The sequence below is a fragment of the Panthera tigris genome, chromosome C1 (assembly GCF_018350195.1).
Source record: "Panthera tigris isolate Pti1 chromosome C1, P.tigris_Pti1_mat1.1, whole genome shotgun sequence".
Lineage (NCBI taxonomy): Eukaryota > Metazoa > Chordata > Mammalia > Carnivora > Felidae > Panthera > Panthera tigris.
In genome coordinates this window covers 164,206,757-164,224,490 of record NC_056667.1, presented here as the reverse complement: position 1 = coordinate 164,224,490, position 17,734 = coordinate 164,206,757, and the positions used below count along the sequence as shown (strand labels likewise).

At 39.1% G+C, this 17,734-nt stretch overlaps 2 protein-coding genes across 2 annotated transcripts in view; one reads left to right on the top strand and one right to left on the bottom strand.

Annotated features, from left to right (window-relative positions):
- The first annotated feature begins 918 nt into the window (after positions 1-918).
- Positions 919-3,157, top strand: LOC102961595 (tetratricopeptide repeat protein 30B). The gene has a single exon (XM_042994773.1). The coding sequence runs from the start codon at positions 1,072-1,074 to the stop codon at positions 3,067-3,069; it is 1,998 nt and encodes a 665-aa protein (XP_042850707.1). The 5' UTR covers positions 919-1,071; the 3' UTR covers positions 3,070-3,157.
- Positions 3,158-13,473: 10,316 nt separating this feature from the next.
- Positions 13,474-17,734, bottom strand: part of AGPS (alkylglycerone phosphate synthase) — a 148,803-nt gene continuing 144,542 nt past the window's right edge. The window contains exon 20 of the mRNA XM_007083917.3: positions 13,474-14,635. Within this exon, the coding sequence (XP_007083979.3) occupies positions 14,514-14,635 (122 nt within the window). The 3' untranslated portion in view covers positions 13,474-14,513. The remainder of the gene's footprint in view (positions 14,636-17,734) is intronic.

Below are 17,734 nucleotides of genomic sequence, written 5' to 3'. Positions count from 1 at the left end.
ATTTTTATCAGTTCAGTGATATCCCAAACATCATTAAAGCCTGACAAGTACAGGCTGGATGGATCTCTCCCTCTCCCCCCCCCCCCCCATCACATATACACAAGCACACACAACAAACTAAGTAGGTTTGGAGAGTTAGAAGAGAATACTTTTGGTCGTGCTTTTATTCCCACTCCACCTTGGAAAAGACTAGGTCATGGATTTTTCCATTGTCTCCATCTGGTAGTGAAATTTGGAGTAAGGCAAGGTGTAGGGCCAGGTTTAAACGCTAATATGTGCTTAATAATGTTTGTTGTCGTGTAAAAGGGGGAGTAGCGTATGAGGGAGACAATTGGAACTAAAGGCAATCCTCCCCCAGCACCAGATAAGATCCACAGCACTCTTTCCTTCTGTGAACCTCTGGAAATAACAAAATAAGGACTCCTGGTCGCTGCACTATTTTGTTCTTATTATGTCCTCAATGAGGCCTGAAAACTGAACCTTCTCTAATTGGAGAATGCCAAGTTGACATTCCGCCTTTTCAGTTCCCGTTTCTTTCACTAAAACAACGTGCAACGAAACTACTGATATACACCACACAGTCTATAAAGGCTCAAAAACGCAAGGGACTTCAGCCCTTAAACCTTCCTCTCCGCGCCAGAGACCTAAGTGACAGAACAGGGAGCCAGTAACCCTGCTGTCTGTAGAAAGAAAAGGTCCCTGAACTCTCACCTTCTGACGACCGCAGGTCCTTCCGGCAGAGACTACGCCTCCCAACATGCAGCGCGGCAGCGTCCTGGGCAGCTGCGCGATTGGCCGGTGCATGCCGGGAAGTGGAGTTTCGGTCACTGAATAACCGGAGGAATTTCCTCTTTGCTAACGCCGCTCACACTCTGGAGTCTTCGGGGACGAGTCCATATATGAGACCCTCACATTAGTGATTCCTTTCCAACCCTAGTCTGGTCTTCCCCCAGCAAAGTAACTTTGGGAGCATGCAAACCAACAAATATAAACCCGGAATAATCTTTGTGCCTTCCGTTTCCGGTGGGCTTGTTGCCATGGTAACCAGCACGCACCACCAGCTTAGCGGTTATGGCCGGGCTGAGCGGCGCACAGATCCCCGATGGGGAGTTCACTGCCGTCGTGTACCGGTTCATCCGGGATTCGCGCTACGCCGAGGCCGTGCAGCTGCTGGGCGGCGAGCTCCAGCGGAGCCCGAGGAGCCGCGCCGGCCTGTCGCTGCTGGGCTACTGCTACTACCGCCTGCAGGAGTTCACGCTGGCGGCCGAGTGCTATGAGCAGCTGGGCCAGCTGCACCCGGAACTGGAGCAGTACCGCCTGTACCAGGCCCAGGCCCTGTACAAGGCCTGCCTTTATCCAGAGGCCACCAGGGTCGCCTTCCTCCTCCTGGACAACCCCGCCTACCACAACCGCGTCCTCCGTCTGCAAGCCGCGATCAAGTACAGCGAGGGCGACCTGCCCGGGGCCAAGAGCCTGGTGGAGCAGCTACTGGGCGGGGAAGGGGGAGAGGACAGTGGGGGCGAGAACGAGCCCGATGGTCAGGTCAACCTGGGGTGTTTGCTCTACAAGGAGGGACAGTATGAGGCCGCGTGTTCCAAGTTCTTTGCGGCCCTCCAGGCTTCGGGCTACCGGCCTGACCTTTCCTACAACCTGGCTTTGGCCTATTACAGTAGCCGGCACTATGCCCCGGCCCTGAAGCACATCACAGACATTATTGAGCGTGGCATCCGCCAGCACCCGGAGCTAGGTGTGGGCATGACCACTGAGGGCATTGATGTTCGAAGTGTTGGCAACACCTTAGTCCTTCACCAGACTGCCCTGGTGGAAGCCTTCAACCTCAAAGCAGCCATAGAATACCAACTGAGAAACTATGAGGCGGCCCAGGAAGCCCTCACTGACATGCCACCTAGGGCAGAAGAAGAGTTAGACCCTGTGACCCTGCACAACCAGGCGCTAATGAACATGGATGCCAGGCCTACAGAAGGGTTTGAAAAGCTACAGTTTTTGCTCCAGCAGAACCCCTTTCCCCCGGAGACCTTTGGCAACCTGCTGCTGCTCTACTGTAAGTATGAGTATTTCGACCTGGCAGCAGATGTCCTGGCCGAGAATGCCCATTTGACTTACAAGTTCCTCACACCCTATCTCTATGACTTCTTGGATGCCTTGATCACCTGCCAGACAGCCCCTGAAGAGGCTTTCATTAAGCTTGATGGGCTAGCGGGGATGCTGACTGAACAGCTCCGGAGACTCACCAAACAAGTACAGGAAGCAAGACACCACAGAGATGACGAAGCTGTCAAAAAGGCAGTGAATGAATATGATGACACTCTGGAGAAGTATATTCCTGTGTTGATGGCCCAGGCCAAAATCTACTGGAACCTTGAGAATTATCCAATGGTGGAAAAGATCTTCCGCAAATCTGTGGAATTCTGTAATGACCACGATGTGTGGAAGTTGAACGTGGCTCATGTCCTGTTCATGCAGGAAGACAAATACAAAGAAGCTATAGGTTTCTATGAACCCATAGTCAAGAAGCATTATGACCACATCCTGAATGTCAGTGCTGTTGTGCTGGCTAACCTGTGTGTTTCATATATTATGACAAGTCAGAATGAAGAAGCTGAGGAGTTGATGAGGAAGATTGAAAAGGAGGAAGAGCAGCTGTCCTATGATGACCCCGATAAGAAAATCTACCACCTCTGCATTGTGAATTTGGTGATAGGCACACTTTATTGTGCCAAAGGAAATTATGACTTTGGTATTTCTCGGGTGATCAAAAGCCTGGAGCCTTATCATAAGAAACTGGGAACTGATACCTGGTATTATGCCAAAAGATGCTTCCTGTCCTTATTAGAAAACATGTCAAAACACACGATCGTGCTTCGTGACAGTGTTATTCAAGAATGTGTCCAGTTTCTAGAACAATGTGAACTTTATGGCAGGAACATACCTGCCATGATTGAACAACCTCTGGAAGAAGAAAGAATACATACTGGAAAGAATACAGTCACATATGAATCCAGACAGCTAAAAGCTTTGATTTATGAGATTATAGGGTGGAATATATAGAGATGCCTGATAATGTCTTTTATCATAATAGCTTTATATATCTATATTTGGTATTATTTTATCTATATTTAGCCATTGGCAGGGCACCTGGGTGGCTCAGTTGGTTAAGTGTCCGGCTTCAGCTCAGGTCATGATCTCGAGGTTCCAGAGTTCAAGCCCTGCATTGGGCTCTGTGCTGACAGCTTGGAGCCTGGAGCCTGCTTTGGATTCTGTGTCTCCCTCTCTCTCTGCCCCTCCCCTGCTCATGCTCTGTTTCTCTCTCAAAAATAAAAAACAGTAATAAAAAAAATAAATATATGTAGCCATTGGCATTTTACATTTGTCATATGTTAAACTTTGTACATTTGCAAATCATAAACCTTATTTTTAAAATCTTCACAAATACTGAAAATTTGAAACCTAGAAAGATACGAAAAATTCAAAGCTGAATTGGGACTCTCTGTTTATTAGAACTTGTAGTGCCTATGTTCCCTCTCCTTTGTTATCATTTGTGCTTGGTTGTATTTGGAGAGTCCCCTGCACACGGATTACAATTTACAGGGACTTGGCACTATCAAGTCCAGAACAGAGTAGTTAACATATAGGATTTCTAGGCATTTAAGAGGTTTAGAGATTGTGCTCTATTCTCACTATTTATTTGGAATGCACACATTTTGCATAGAGTGTAAGATGTTTTAGCAGGGTTTTTCTACATAGAGGTAACACTTAATGTAACCCCAAATTCCTTAGGTGATAAATGTTTGGGTTCCTTGGGTTCCTGCAAGATTCAGTGGGCAGTCTTGTGCCCTTGACAAAATTATGGTGCTATGGTATAAAGACAATAAACAATTGTTTAAGAAACAACTTTATGTAGTTTTCTTTTATTCCATTTGTTAATAATTTGTACATATTAACAAGATGTACTGTTACTATTTTTTGTAACTCTGCTCTCATTTATCTCCAAATAGCAACTAATAGCAGAGGTAACCTGAGAACTTAGTTCTTAATTCCTACTTTTGTGTTTGCCACTTAGGATAGGTTAATGCTGGAGTTATTTCTGTGTTGTCACCGCTCTGTTATGGAAAAATCTACCTTATTCCCATGACGCCACCAAACTTCTACCTCTACTACAGATGAAAAGTTCTGAAACCCTCTCTGGTAGATTCAGAATGCTGGTTTCACACCTGCAACATTCCCAATTAGAACTCCGCTCATTCTGCTTAGGCATTTTATTTTCTGAACTATATAAAAACTATTTGTTCACCTACCCCCTTTCTCTCCATAAATGTAACTGTGAACCCCAACTTGACATGGCTTAGAAAAAAACAAAAGTTTTAGGTTGAAGTATATGAAATTGCTGATCTTGAAAGTTACCGACCTACAAAACTAGCAATTTCTTATGGTTCAATCTAATAGCTTTCTACTGATAGTGAACCCCTCCCATAATGAGATGATGATTTTTTCCTTCAAGGAGAAATCACTTAGGCATGTAGGTTCCCAGACAAGTTATGATCAACATAAATCCTCTAGCATGAACTCCTGGGTGCTTAAATTCTGTCATATCAGAAAATCTGACTTATCATGAAGTCCAATGGTTTTGAATTTCTAAGCATTTTTAGTCTTTATTATGTACACTGATACCATTCACTATTTACTATTTACTGCTATTTACTATTGACGTTTCATCCCATGTTTGGAGGACAGTGTTTAATGACCTCTTCAGTGTATCCCATAGCACAATTCTATCTCTGGGAAATGGTCTTTGTTTAACAACTTTTGTACTAAAAGTGTTGCTACTTCTTGGTGCAGTAGTAGCTCTATGCCCCTCTCAATCTCCATCACCCCTTAGGATTTGGAAAGTAATGAACTGAAATCTCATTTTCAACAGCCATGTTAAAATTCTGATTTTTTTTTTGCACATTTCCTCTATTTTTTTTCTTAAAAAAATGCATAAAGTGTAAGTAATGTTAACCACCCAAAAGCAAATGTTTTCCAGATTCCCTTTTGCAAATAGCCTGGCCTTTATTCAGCCACATTTTATTTACCCAGGTGCTATGTGTTTGTGGTTTGCATGTATGTGTAATTTTGCTCTCCAGAACATAAAAAGCTTTTCAGAACTGTTTTTTAACCCCTTGCCGCTGGGCAGCTGGGATTTCCTGGTTAGCAATGAATCAGGAAATCCTGACTGCTCCTAACACTGAGTACAGGAATAAAGGTCAATCAAGGCATTTGTCCCCTTCCTTACCCATGCTCTCTGGAGAGGCACCCCCTCAGATTGACAGACTGTTGCCTAGCAACAGCAAAGCCTCCTGAACCACACCTACAAAGCTGCCTAGCCTTCTGAGTCCTTGAGGAGACTGAAGGGTGAGGACATTCCTAACTCTCCAAAAACGTATTGTCCTTTAGGATATATTTCTTTTAAACTCACCTTCAGAAGTACTTAGCTCTGCTTTTTTTTTTTTTTTTAATTTTTTTTTTTTTAAGCGTTTATTTATTTTTGAGACAGAGAGAGACAGAGCATGAATACGGGAGGGTCAGAGAGAGAGGGAGACACAGAATCTGAAACAGGCTCCAGGCTCCGAGCTGTCAGCACAGAGCCCGACGCGGGGCTTGAACTCACGGACGTGAGATCATGACCTGGGCCGAAGTCGGACGCTCAACCGACTGAGCCACCCAGGCGCCCCTTAGCTCTGCTTTTTGATACTATGATACTAACAGACTCTATATTTTGCCATTTAACCAAAGGCTTTCATCCCTAAAGTTCTGATGAAAAGCTTTTTTCTATGCTCCTAGAACATTATGTGTTCAGTGCTAAGGCACTGTTCTTGACAAAAAAAGATCTCTGTGTATTTCTAAAGCTTTTACTCCTTTTTCATTCTATCTGCATGGTGTCTTTTATTTTTATTTAATGTTTATTTTTTAGAGAGAGAGAGAGAGAGCACACACACAAGTGGGGGAGGGACGGAGAGACACAGAATCTGAAGCAGGCTCCAGGCTCTGAGCGGTCAGCACAGAGCCCGATGCAGGGCTCAAACCCATGAACCACGGGATCATGACCTGAGCTGAAGTGGGACGCTTAACCAACTGAGCCATCCAGGCACCCCCTGCACAGTGTATTTCAAAGGGATCAAATATTAAATCTAGTATCTCGTGATCTTAGTCAAACTTGACCCCATCTTCACACATGTCCAGAATATAAGCATGTGTTTGTAAACAAGTAGTTATTTCCATTTTCTCAGACATGAGTAACAATTTGATCTTCCCAGGACGACGAGCAGAGACTCCTGTGATCAGTAACAAGACTGTCAAAGGATTCCTATTCCTCCAGCCAGCCCTTCTTTGAATTTGGCCCCAGCTGTGGCACGAATGTTCACCCTAACTCCATCTGTGAGGTCAGGTGTACAGTGGCCATCTCTGATCCATTCATAAGAAGCAGACAACTGGGAACTGGGAGTGTGGGGACTGAAGGGGTGGGGTCATTGGGCAATGAAATCCTAGATGATACTCCCTTCCTGCAGGGTGAAATAGGAACATATAGGTATGGCCTCTCAGACCTCAGAAGAGCACCTCAGATGGAATCCATGTAGAACTGCCAGTGATAGGCGTGGCCCAAGATTATAACAATTTGTTTGTTTCTGTATGTAGGGCTATGGGGGTGTGGGGTGATGCCCAAATAAATCAGCTTACTAGGAAATGTGAGATAATGGAGGGGAAGCTTTAAAGGAATAACTTTCTGAAAGTGAAACCTTTCATTTCAGGGGAACACCAGCATTTTTGAATGTAAGTTTTTGTCTTAGGTTCCCTCGTCCTTTTCTTAATGGCTATGGATGATCTGGAAACATGTGGGAGACTGTGGTTTCTTGATGGTATTCTCTGACACACGGAGTAGCTTCCTAGAAATGGTGTGACTTACAGCTATCTACCATTCCGTAACTGCCTTTAGCTTTTGTTGACCTATCACTGGGACTAAAGTGACATCTGGGCTTTTTTGTATTCACTTATTGGGCTGTACCCATAGTATTAGTCAAACAGCACATTTTGTGACATGACCTCCTGTCTAGGGTTAAATGCTCAGCACAGTGTCTAGCTAATAAAGAATGAATTAAAAAGATTATTAATGCAATAGTCATTTTAGGGTAGTATTCAGCAAAAATATCTAAACTTAATCAGAATCACTGAGACCAAAGTAGAAGGAACCTTAGAGATTTTCATTATAAAAAAGAAATCAGGCCCAAAAGAGAAAAATGGAGTACACCCAAAATTCTAGAACTCTTTCCATTGTCTTCTTAGACTTTAGAACTCCATCTTCTCTTATTTTACAGCTTTATTGTGACAAAATTTGTTTTTAAGAAGTACCTTCCCAGGTGTAATACGGACGCAGTGAGATACCAAAGATGTGACAGAATTGTGTAAGAATGAATTAAAGAGCTTGTCCATCAGCCAACACTTAGACCCAATCAACAAGTCACATCAGAAAATGGGTTTATGAGTACTATTGCAAAGAAAGAGGCATATCCCTGAGGCCAAACACAGGCAAAAGTAAATGTGATTGGCAGTAAGACCTCATTTGCTTTCCCAATAGGGTAAGAAGCTGGACCAGCGAGCTTTACCAAAGGACTTCACTCTGGCAGCTGACAGTGTTAAGTGAAACTGCATGTTTAATGTTATCTTAATAGTTGATTCATCATTGAGAAAAAAGGGCTTATTTGTGGACAAAATGTAAACATGTAAGTAAGGTAGACAACAGCATGTCAAGTGGAAGAGTACTGCCTGAGCCCTGAATGCTCTCTCACGGATGTGTTGTTGGGCAGGCCCTTGTGTACCATAGCTATCTGCCATTACTGGCAAGGGAATCCAGACATAACATGTCTCACTTCCATGGACCTAAAACTGGATGGGACAAAAAATATTCTGGAGAAGAGTCAAGATTCTAAAGTTTTGAAAATCTGGAAATAAATCCAGTAAGATACAAATTTTAGTAAGGATATAGGTAAGGGGGCTTTGAAAAATCAGCTTCCAGGGAGGCATGGCCAAAACGGCATATGCAGAAAAGACAAGCTTTGTGAAATTCAAGTTCAGTGTGAGGTGATAGTGCAATGTGTCCATCAAAAATGTGTTTATTAGTGACAGAAAAAGGGAATCATTGGCTCTACTCTGGCACATTCAGGCCTAGATACCTCACTTTAAGGACATCAAAGAGGCACATACAAAGAGCGATTGGGATGGTGAAGGATCTAGAACTCATAGGAGCAAAGGTTGGAAATGTGGGGGAACATGAGCTGCCTTTAAACACTGGAAGAGCTGCCTTTCATTAGAGCAACTGGACAGTAACTTATGACTACAGAAGACAAAAGTTACATCAATGGATAGAGGAGACAGATTTCAACCAAATAAACAAAAACCTCTTAACACCTCTTTAATACCTTAAAACCTCTTAAGATTTCAAGTTGGAAAAGGCTTCCCAGATAAGCAATACACTCCCATTTGGTCACAACAAATGTTCAGGAAGACTAGTTATCTGTGGCCTGGGGGATAGGAGAAAGTAGTCAATTATGTTTGGGAAAAGATAAGATGAGATGATTTCTAAGGGTTTTTCAGTCCAAGTTTATATGAGCCAGGAAGAAAATTTCTTTAATTAATTACTGTAAGAGCCAAAATCTTAGTGACACAAGTGATTATTTCAATGTACCAAGGAAGACTAGGTTCAACACAAAGTTCAGTCATTTCAGAGCCCAGAAAACTACAACCCGCCCTCTAGCGTAGGAGCCACAGGCAGGGACAAAACCAGTATCTGTGCACATGTCCTTCACTAACAGAGAGGCTACTCATGGGTACAGATTATATTCTATCCATTCTCCGTGAGTATAGCATGATGCTGCCAACAAAGGTTACATGGAATTAACATGAAATAAGCAACAATTTCTGTAACAATGAGTGGTTTTGGTATTGTTTTATTTCTTCCCAGCACGTCTTAAAAATCACACATGGGCATTTGCTTATAGAACAGTACAGTCTAGGAAAAGCAATAAAAGGAGAATCCAAACATACACCAAAAGCACAGTATATAGACCATGTGTTGAGCCCTTGTGGAAAACAACATGGCTCAGTCTGAACTGACAAAACTATGTTGAGATCTCTCAGGAATTTCCCTTTCCACTACATACCAATGTTTAAACCATAAATGTAAAGAGAAGAACTGTTTGTATGCATTAGTTACAGCAGTATAATGGCTTACATACAAGAGCTTACCCACATGTAGTTCCCAAAAGATTACTACAGTACTGGCAGGAATATGTACTGCCTTGGAGGAAGACTCAGGATAAGATATTATTCAAGTCAAGTTGTATCAGAGCCAAAGTATTCCACAGGCTTAGCTAAAAAGGACAAAAATTAAGAAATATAATCTACACATATTTCTCATAAGATTTATCATTGTCCAGGAACAGAGATACTCATTTTTCTGAAGGCACCGTCACAGAAAAAAGGACTGACACACAACATAAGGAATAGAACCCCCCCTCCCCCCACAGGCTCTGCTCCACAGGAGCTGTGTGAGCAAACATCCAGAAGCATATAGTGGGTGTCTCAGGGACTGAGTGAGTATGCCACATCTACTAAGCCACATCTTAGGGCTACGAAGTTGGGACAGTAGGAATGAAAATCTCAGAATGAAAGTACATATAAATCCCATTGACTGAACAGATATATGAGAGTACAGGTCCACCATATAACTAGTGAAACATACTAGAATAGGTGATCCAAACCCACACTGTGGAAAGGATTTTCAGTGTTTCTACATGTAACTACTTAATTCCTGACATATTCTTGAAGAGGAACAGCCCTGAACTACTAAACAATCTCAGTCTTTAAACACTTATCCTCTCCCACCCATTTTAAATAATGGCTATTTCATGGAAAAAAAAAATCCCAACAAGGCACTGTGAACTTTTGGGGACATTCTTTAAGTAGTCCAAAAAATAATTATAGAAACCGTATACCAGTAGAAGAATTTCATGTCCTTCATAGATATGTGAACAAGGTTACTTTAAGGATTAAACAACACGTTTTCAAGGGTGCTCATGTTCATGAAAAACACTGCTAACAATAAGATGCCTGAAAAACAGGTATGCATGCTGCTTAGAAATCCACACTAAAGCATTTTCTTCCCTTCTCTTTCCTCTTTCCCTCTTAGATTTGGAAGTTCAGTCTCTGAAAAATGTTCTTAATGATGCTTAATATATTATTTTCTTCCTTGTGAGAAAAAAACGTGTAAGACAATCTCCTTTGGGAACCAAAGAAGAAATCTTTTTATGTTCACTGAACTAAAGTTACTTTCATTCTGTGATGTTCTTTGGCTTGAGTGTTCCATCTGTCAGTGGTCCTCATTGACGTTTGTTAAGGAATTATTGTGGTCAGAAGAGCACAGTGCTCATTCTCTGAGGAGCTTTCTAGGTTCAAACTGGAATGCTTCAGGTTCACAGGAGACTGAACACCTCCAAGAAATAGAACACTGATTTAAAAAATAATTAGAGTGATAAAACCTAGCTAACAATATACTCTAAAGGGACTTGATTATGCTTCATCAATAAAATTATAAAAATTTTGTTTTCAAATCAGAAATATGAAGATGAAAAATGAAAATTGAAAGAAAAACCCATATGCAAACAGAACAGTGAGCTTCCCACTCCCTTTGAAGAAAACAAAATCTCTTAGGCCCGGGTGCATTTTATTAATAATATACGTTAATATAACCTGTTGACGTTACAAGTAGTTTTTACAAATTCCAAGCTAAAGACAAACACTGTGGCTTAGGAAGCAGAAAGCCGAGTAACTTACATCCTTCATAGTAGACACCCTATTCAATAGTTAAGAAAAAGACTTACATTTTCTGAATTTTAGCATCAATGTATACATTAATTCAGGACACTGAAATTAATAAGAATTCAATGAATATATTGACATATGGCTCATTTGGAGCCTGAGCAAAGCCTCGCTTCCCTAACTTGTAAAGCCAAAGGTGATTCTGTATTCTTCAATCTGAAACTGGCACTTGTTTTCAGCTTTTCTCCCACCATGAGCTAAGCCGTAATTAAAATCAAAGTTACCAAAGATCAAGTGGTAAATGAAAAGCTATTAAAGCTGTCCTTAATGCCCATCTCAGTATTTCTTAAAATGTAGAGAACACTTTCCACAGCATTCCATTTTGGCTGCTTCACGTACCAAGCACATGCAGTTTGTGAATCAATCCATAATAAATAACTATTTGTGTTTCTACATTTATAATAGAATAGATGTTCAACCAAACCCAGTCCCATTTTTAACAGCTGAGGTTACACACTTCAGCTTGAGACTACAGGATTTCTTTGATTAGCTATGGTTAAGAAGTTGTAGCTATGAAAGAAAATGACGAAGAAATATCTCTGGAGCCAACATGCAGAAAGGCATTTTCAAAAATGCAAGCTAGGACTTAGCAGTTACTAAGGAAATACTCTGAAACACAGGTTTCCTTGCAAACATCTGTATCTGACACAGTATACATACTGACGGAAGCTCATCCTTTATTGCACTTTTGTTTTCCAAAATATGTCAACACAACTATGTGCACTAGAAAGCTTCCAGCTTCATAAATAACTCTTAAGTAATAGTGTAATCTGTAAGCAGTTAGGAAGCAAACTCCCAATTCCTCCAAAGAGGAAAGAATTCAATCCTCTTTCTCTGTGGTAAAATGCTGGGCACAATAAACATGTGGCTTCTACAATTCTTATGAAACTAAAAAAGCTCAAGTTACTCATTATAAGACAAAATTCACTTATGCCTGTACTTGTGCACCAAACATTAAGGCAACAGTTTCTCTAAGGGTCAATAAAGCCTGTTCATACTGAGTCTTTAGTATTCAATGCCACTTCTCACTAGCAGCAAGTTCCTAGTCCCACTAAAACCTCAACCCAAATGTGACATCAACGAATTATTAGAAATATGACTGATTTAAGAAAGACAAGTCAACGTTTATGCAGTACTAAAAACCAGATAGGATATGAGCTTTTAAAATTTTAAACAAACTTATTCAAAATGAGTTTAAAAGCCTCACATAAACAATGTTCTCCAGGCTTTAACTTTTATGAAGCCATTTTCAGATATTTCAGAAATACGAGGCAAGGTTTAAGTGCTTCTGTGCATATTCAAGAACTCAGTTCTCCACGGAAACTAAGTATATGCCGAGGTACCTCTCAGAAGCAGGTGTGAGAAGTGGGGAAAGGCTTTCTGGTTTACTAAATCAGAGGGAAACAGCACTGGTGAGTGTTTGTGTGTTTCAAAATGATCCCTGTAGAAATGATTCCAACAACAGAATGTAGTCATCACTATAAAATCAAGATTGGGGAGTTCTGCATACATGGAAGAAGAAAAACAAAGACATAAATCACTAATTTCCGTAAGGTTCATGTAGAACAGTGAACACAACTTTCAGCCGTGACATTTATAGTTTCCTAATACCAAATACAGATTTCTGAGGTTGTTGAAATCTGAACTCCCTGGGAAAGAATGTTATAACAATCACTTGCAAAGGAATGGATCTGCTTATGAATCTGTAAATTTTATTTAAAAAAAATTACTCAGAAACAAGTATACACTCCAGTGAGATATTAATACTGTATTAAATTTTACATTTTGATCACCAGTTAGAGAAATTACCTTCATGAATAGATCCATTTTATAAAGCTGATTTTTTTTTTAATAATTCTAGAGGCAAGTGTAATTTCCTCATCAAGCATCCAACTATTTCAAATATCAAGGGCTTTTAATGCTAAGATTTGCTGGAATTTTTGTAACTAAAAATAAATCACCAATGAAGAGAGGCAGCTTCTAACAAATATTTAGTTTTTGTTGTTAAACTAGTATTTAATTTTGATTTGCTTACAGATTTTAAGTTTATTAGTTTGAGGCCAATTTTTTTAAAAATTGCTTATCATTTTGAAGTCTTAAAAATACTATTTTGTCAATTTAAATTTTTACTTTTCTGGTTAAGTATACTTCAGATATAAAAGGTATCAAACTGCCCCAAAATACTTTGGAGCTGTTGCTATGTAGACAGACAGTGTGTCCTTTTAAAGGATCGTCTGCATCTTGACGTACATTATCTGATCAAATATTAATTTAAAAAAATTATCAAAAGTTAGGTATTGCATTAAGAAAAGAATCCATCCCGAAATGTGAATCATGAACCTTGACAGACAGTGATTCAAAGTAATCATTTCACTTCTTGTAACATCCAGGCTTGAATGTAAAAATGTTTGTGAAATGTGATTAATGTTCTCCCTATTACTTAAGAAATATGACATTTCAAACTTTTGATTATGGTTTGTGTATTAATACATATTTTCAAAATTTAGGTTAAACCAGTAATTCAAAAAAGGCATTAAACCACTATTAAAAACTAAATTGAAACTTTACTTTTATATGACAATTTACCAGGTTGTTTGGGTTAATTAAAAAAAAAAATTGTCATTGAAACTCTTGAGGTTTTCAAATTCAACAGCTAAATGGTAAGTGTGTTTCATCAGTCAAACAATTCTTCAAACTGGAGACATTAAGTGTAAGGAGTCTTCCTTCTTCTGCTCCGGTTGCAGTTTCTTCTGCATCTCAGCAACAAGAATGTGAAATCAGAAACATTAGGATTCTAAGCTGAATAAAGGCATTCGTTTCATGGTAAACCTGCTGTTCACATACAATGAGTGATAAGTCAGCTTTCTTACAAAACATACTATGAAGGAACTAGGATATAACAAGAAGTTATCTCAGTGATACACATTCAACTCATACCCCAGTAGAAACAGAAACGTGGAGAATAGAAACATGTCCCCTAACAATAACTTTTTGCTCATTTCAGGTTTTGTAAATGTATACTAATTTCAAAGAAAAATGTAGGCCAAGCATCTCACCGAACTGAAGGCATCCTAAATAACAGGTTGCCTATATTCTTTCATTAGTATTCTTCTTAATGACCTACTCACACTAGAATGCACTCTTAAAAAACATACAAGTGTTATCACTCCTCAGTGGCATCCTTCCCCAGATAACTGCTTTCCAGAAACGTCCTTAAAAGAGAGGCTAGATAAGCAGTGGATGACACCAAAATCTCCCTTTGTTCCCAAGGGGAAGCATCAACATGAAACAGCTGGCAGCATCTTCCTCTGAAATAACAACTAGCAGCCCTGTGCCACCTGACTAAAATTTGAAATGACAACCAGTTGGCTGTAAACTGATGCACCTACAATGAGAGAGATTTAGGAATACCATCTGTCAATCCATAGATGTAGAAACAAAACAAATACAGAAACAACTTATTTAAAACCAACAAAAAAATTTTGCTGAAATACAATCCATGATATATTTGATTACTGGTATAACCATAGTTGAAGACTTAAAAAAAAAAAAAGTGACATTTTTTTGTAACAACAGTAATGGATTTATAAAAGGTTTTTGTTTCCAAAGATGTTATTGGGGTCCACATATTCCTTGACAGACTTCAGCATCCCAAAGCCGACATCAGAGATACTTTCCTTTAGCCACTGCTTCCGTAACTTGCCCACTGGAAAAACAAAATAAAAAATGCTTCAATATACACTATGTTGCTGGGAACCAATCAATCTTGTGACCATGAATGAACAAACACTGTGTGATAAATGCTTTTATTCAAAAATGAGAAATGTTTTGCTTTATTTGATTTATTGAGCCCACCAGACTATCAAGCTCATTAAGCCCAATGTATTCCCAGGGGAAGCCTGTGCTCCAGTGTCTCCTTTCTCTAGAAACTATGAAATGGAGATGAAGGAAGCTTGGGTTGAGATTGCAGCCCATTTTACAAATAACAAAATGAGAAAAACATGCATTTCAAAAGAACCCACCCCCTGTCTGAACTACCAAAACATCCCAAAGTTTCAGAGAAAATGAAGTTAATTAAAGAAAAACATATCCAGATGAATTTGTTGGGTATACTATAGCAAAAATGGCAGGATATACATCCACAAAATATTTTAAAGCTTAAAATAATTAAGAAAATCTGAACCTTTAATGGGTTTAAGAAAAAAATCTGGTTATAAAACTTTTATTTGCATTTTACTTTCATATTACTTTTAAATAAATTTGCATGTTCCCAAATAATTCTTCCTATTATTTTTCCAGAATTAGAGATTCTTCCTAAGCACTAAATAAATCAAACACCTAATCCATCTTAAACTTAATCTTCTACTTTTATACATTGTATAATGTTCTTCTTCGTTGTTCCTAGCTCTTGCTAATTTATTGAGAATAAATTAATATTTTATTGGGAATATAATGGTCCGTAGCATAAATTATATTTTAAAAGGCACCCAATAAAAAAACAAACTTTTCTAAGTAGAACTTTCATAAGAAAGGATATGTACTTAACCTGTAAAAAAAAAAAAAAAAAGTGAAATGTTAACCTGCTTTGGCATTATGCAAAGCAATGTGCTAATTTATCTGTGGCAAAATGGATAAATCTTTTAATTTACAGATAGGATTCTTTGTGGCTACTACTTTTCAAACATATTGTAATAATTGAATTCAAGTGGTCATTTTCCACAAATGTTCATTAATGATCCAAAGTCATCAACAGTGATTTAATTGGACAACCGAAATGGGAAACCTTCTTTCATTAAAGTATTCTGCCTGTCATTCTAAAATGCACTGCCATTTATCAGGCTGCAGTGATACACTGTAGCACCTGCCATCTGGAACGTTAAATACCATTTCAGGCTCAACTCAAATCATCTTTTGTGTCCAGTTCTCCAGGAAGCCATCAAACTGTCATTAAAATTATAGCATGAAATCCTTAGAAAGCAAGATATTTCTGCTTGGCTTCTAGAAATAAAAGAGTTTGCTGTGTTAATATTGGGGGGGGGGAGCAGAATGATTTACAGAAGAAAAAAAATCTTAAATTCAAAAAGAAAGTAACGTTTAAAAGAGCTCTCAAACTGGAAGCCAAACAGAACAAATTCTTACTCATGCAATCTCTGCCACCTACAAGATGTTCTACCTGGTCCTCCTATCTCTCAAAGGGACAACTCACCACAATGCTCTAGCCTTGGTTTTCTCATCTTCAAAGGGACTGGAGTCTATGAAGTCTTTCACCTCAAATAGCCTATGATTTTAAGCACTCAAAAAAGCTGCAAATCAGTTATTGCCAGATTTGCTCCAAGGGATTAAAAAAAAAAAAAAAAAAGCAACTACTCTCTGAGTGACAGAAGTGGCATTATTACTAGCTACCCACAATGAGGTAGCTCAAGAGACAGGGGTGAAGAGCAGTCAATGCTAGTCTCCACTGTTATCTGTAATATAGTTTCACTGAATGTATCCTGTTGTTATGGATGTAATTGTCCTGAAAAGACTGCAAACAACTGCTCCAACAAGATGGAGCACATTAGAACCTCAGCAGGATGCCCAACAGCTAGCTTGTCTGCCTGGTTTTACACCTCTAGTAATAATGCAATTCCACAAGGAACTGAACCATCGGCTGAGAAGCCACCCAACAGCCATTGCATATTTAATGAAGTTGCTCACCAAGCGCTGGAAAACAGAAGGTGCTTGGAGTGCATCATTAGTTCTGTCAGAAGGATAATTTACACATCTATCTTGTCAAATTTTCTATGGTTTATACTTTTACAATAATCAATCTAACATACATTTGATTAGTGAACTAGAAAGTAAAAAAAAAAAAAAAAAGACAAGACAGTATAGGCAGCATGGCTGTGGCCCCTCATAAAGATATTTAATGGAAGAATTTAACCCCTTGATGGCAGAGGTTTGTGAGCTTCCATCAGTGATAACTGAGGTCAGAAATCATGGCCTATGTAATAAAGCAACTAGGAATCTTTTCGGTTTTGCTTGACAATTTAAGTCAACTACAGAAGTGCAGACAGAAAACACAATTTAAGTAAAAATGCTTCAATGAGGCTTTTAAGCCTTTAAGATGATTATCAGAAATAGTCTTCACAAGGGTGCCTGGGTGGCTCAGTCAGTTAAGCTCTTGATCTCAGCTCAGGTCATGATTTCATAGTTTGTGAGTTTGAGCCCCATGTTGAGCTCTGCACTAATAGTGCAGAGTCTGCTTGGGATTCTGTCTGTCCTTCTCTCTCTCCCTCCTCACTTGTGCTCTAAGTGGGTAAATAAACAAATAAACAAAGAAAGAAAGAAAGAAAGAAAGAAAGAAAGAAAGAAAGAAAGAAAGAAAGAAAAAAAGAAAGAAAAAAAGAAAGAGAAAGAAAGAAAGAAAGAAAGAAAGAAAAAAAGAAAGAAAAAAAGAAAGAGAAAGAAAGAAAGAAAGAAAAACAGAAAGAAAGAAAGAAAGAAAGAAAGAAAGAAAGAAAGAAAGAAAGAAAGAAAGAAAAGAGTCTTCATAAAATGCTAAAGAACCTTTGGTGGCTGTCTCTGATGAATCAATAAACTGTAACAACAGCAACAAAATACCAAAGACCCTAATCTCAAAGAGAGAATCCCACTTCAAAGTAGAAGACCTTTATTCTAGAGCTAAATAACAATAATAATGCCCTTTGTACAATCCTTATTTGCACTTATAGGCATTTAGACATTAGCTGACTATACTGATCTAGATACGTGTAACACACATGTGTGTACAACTATATTGTAGCTCCAGAGCTACAAAAAGTTA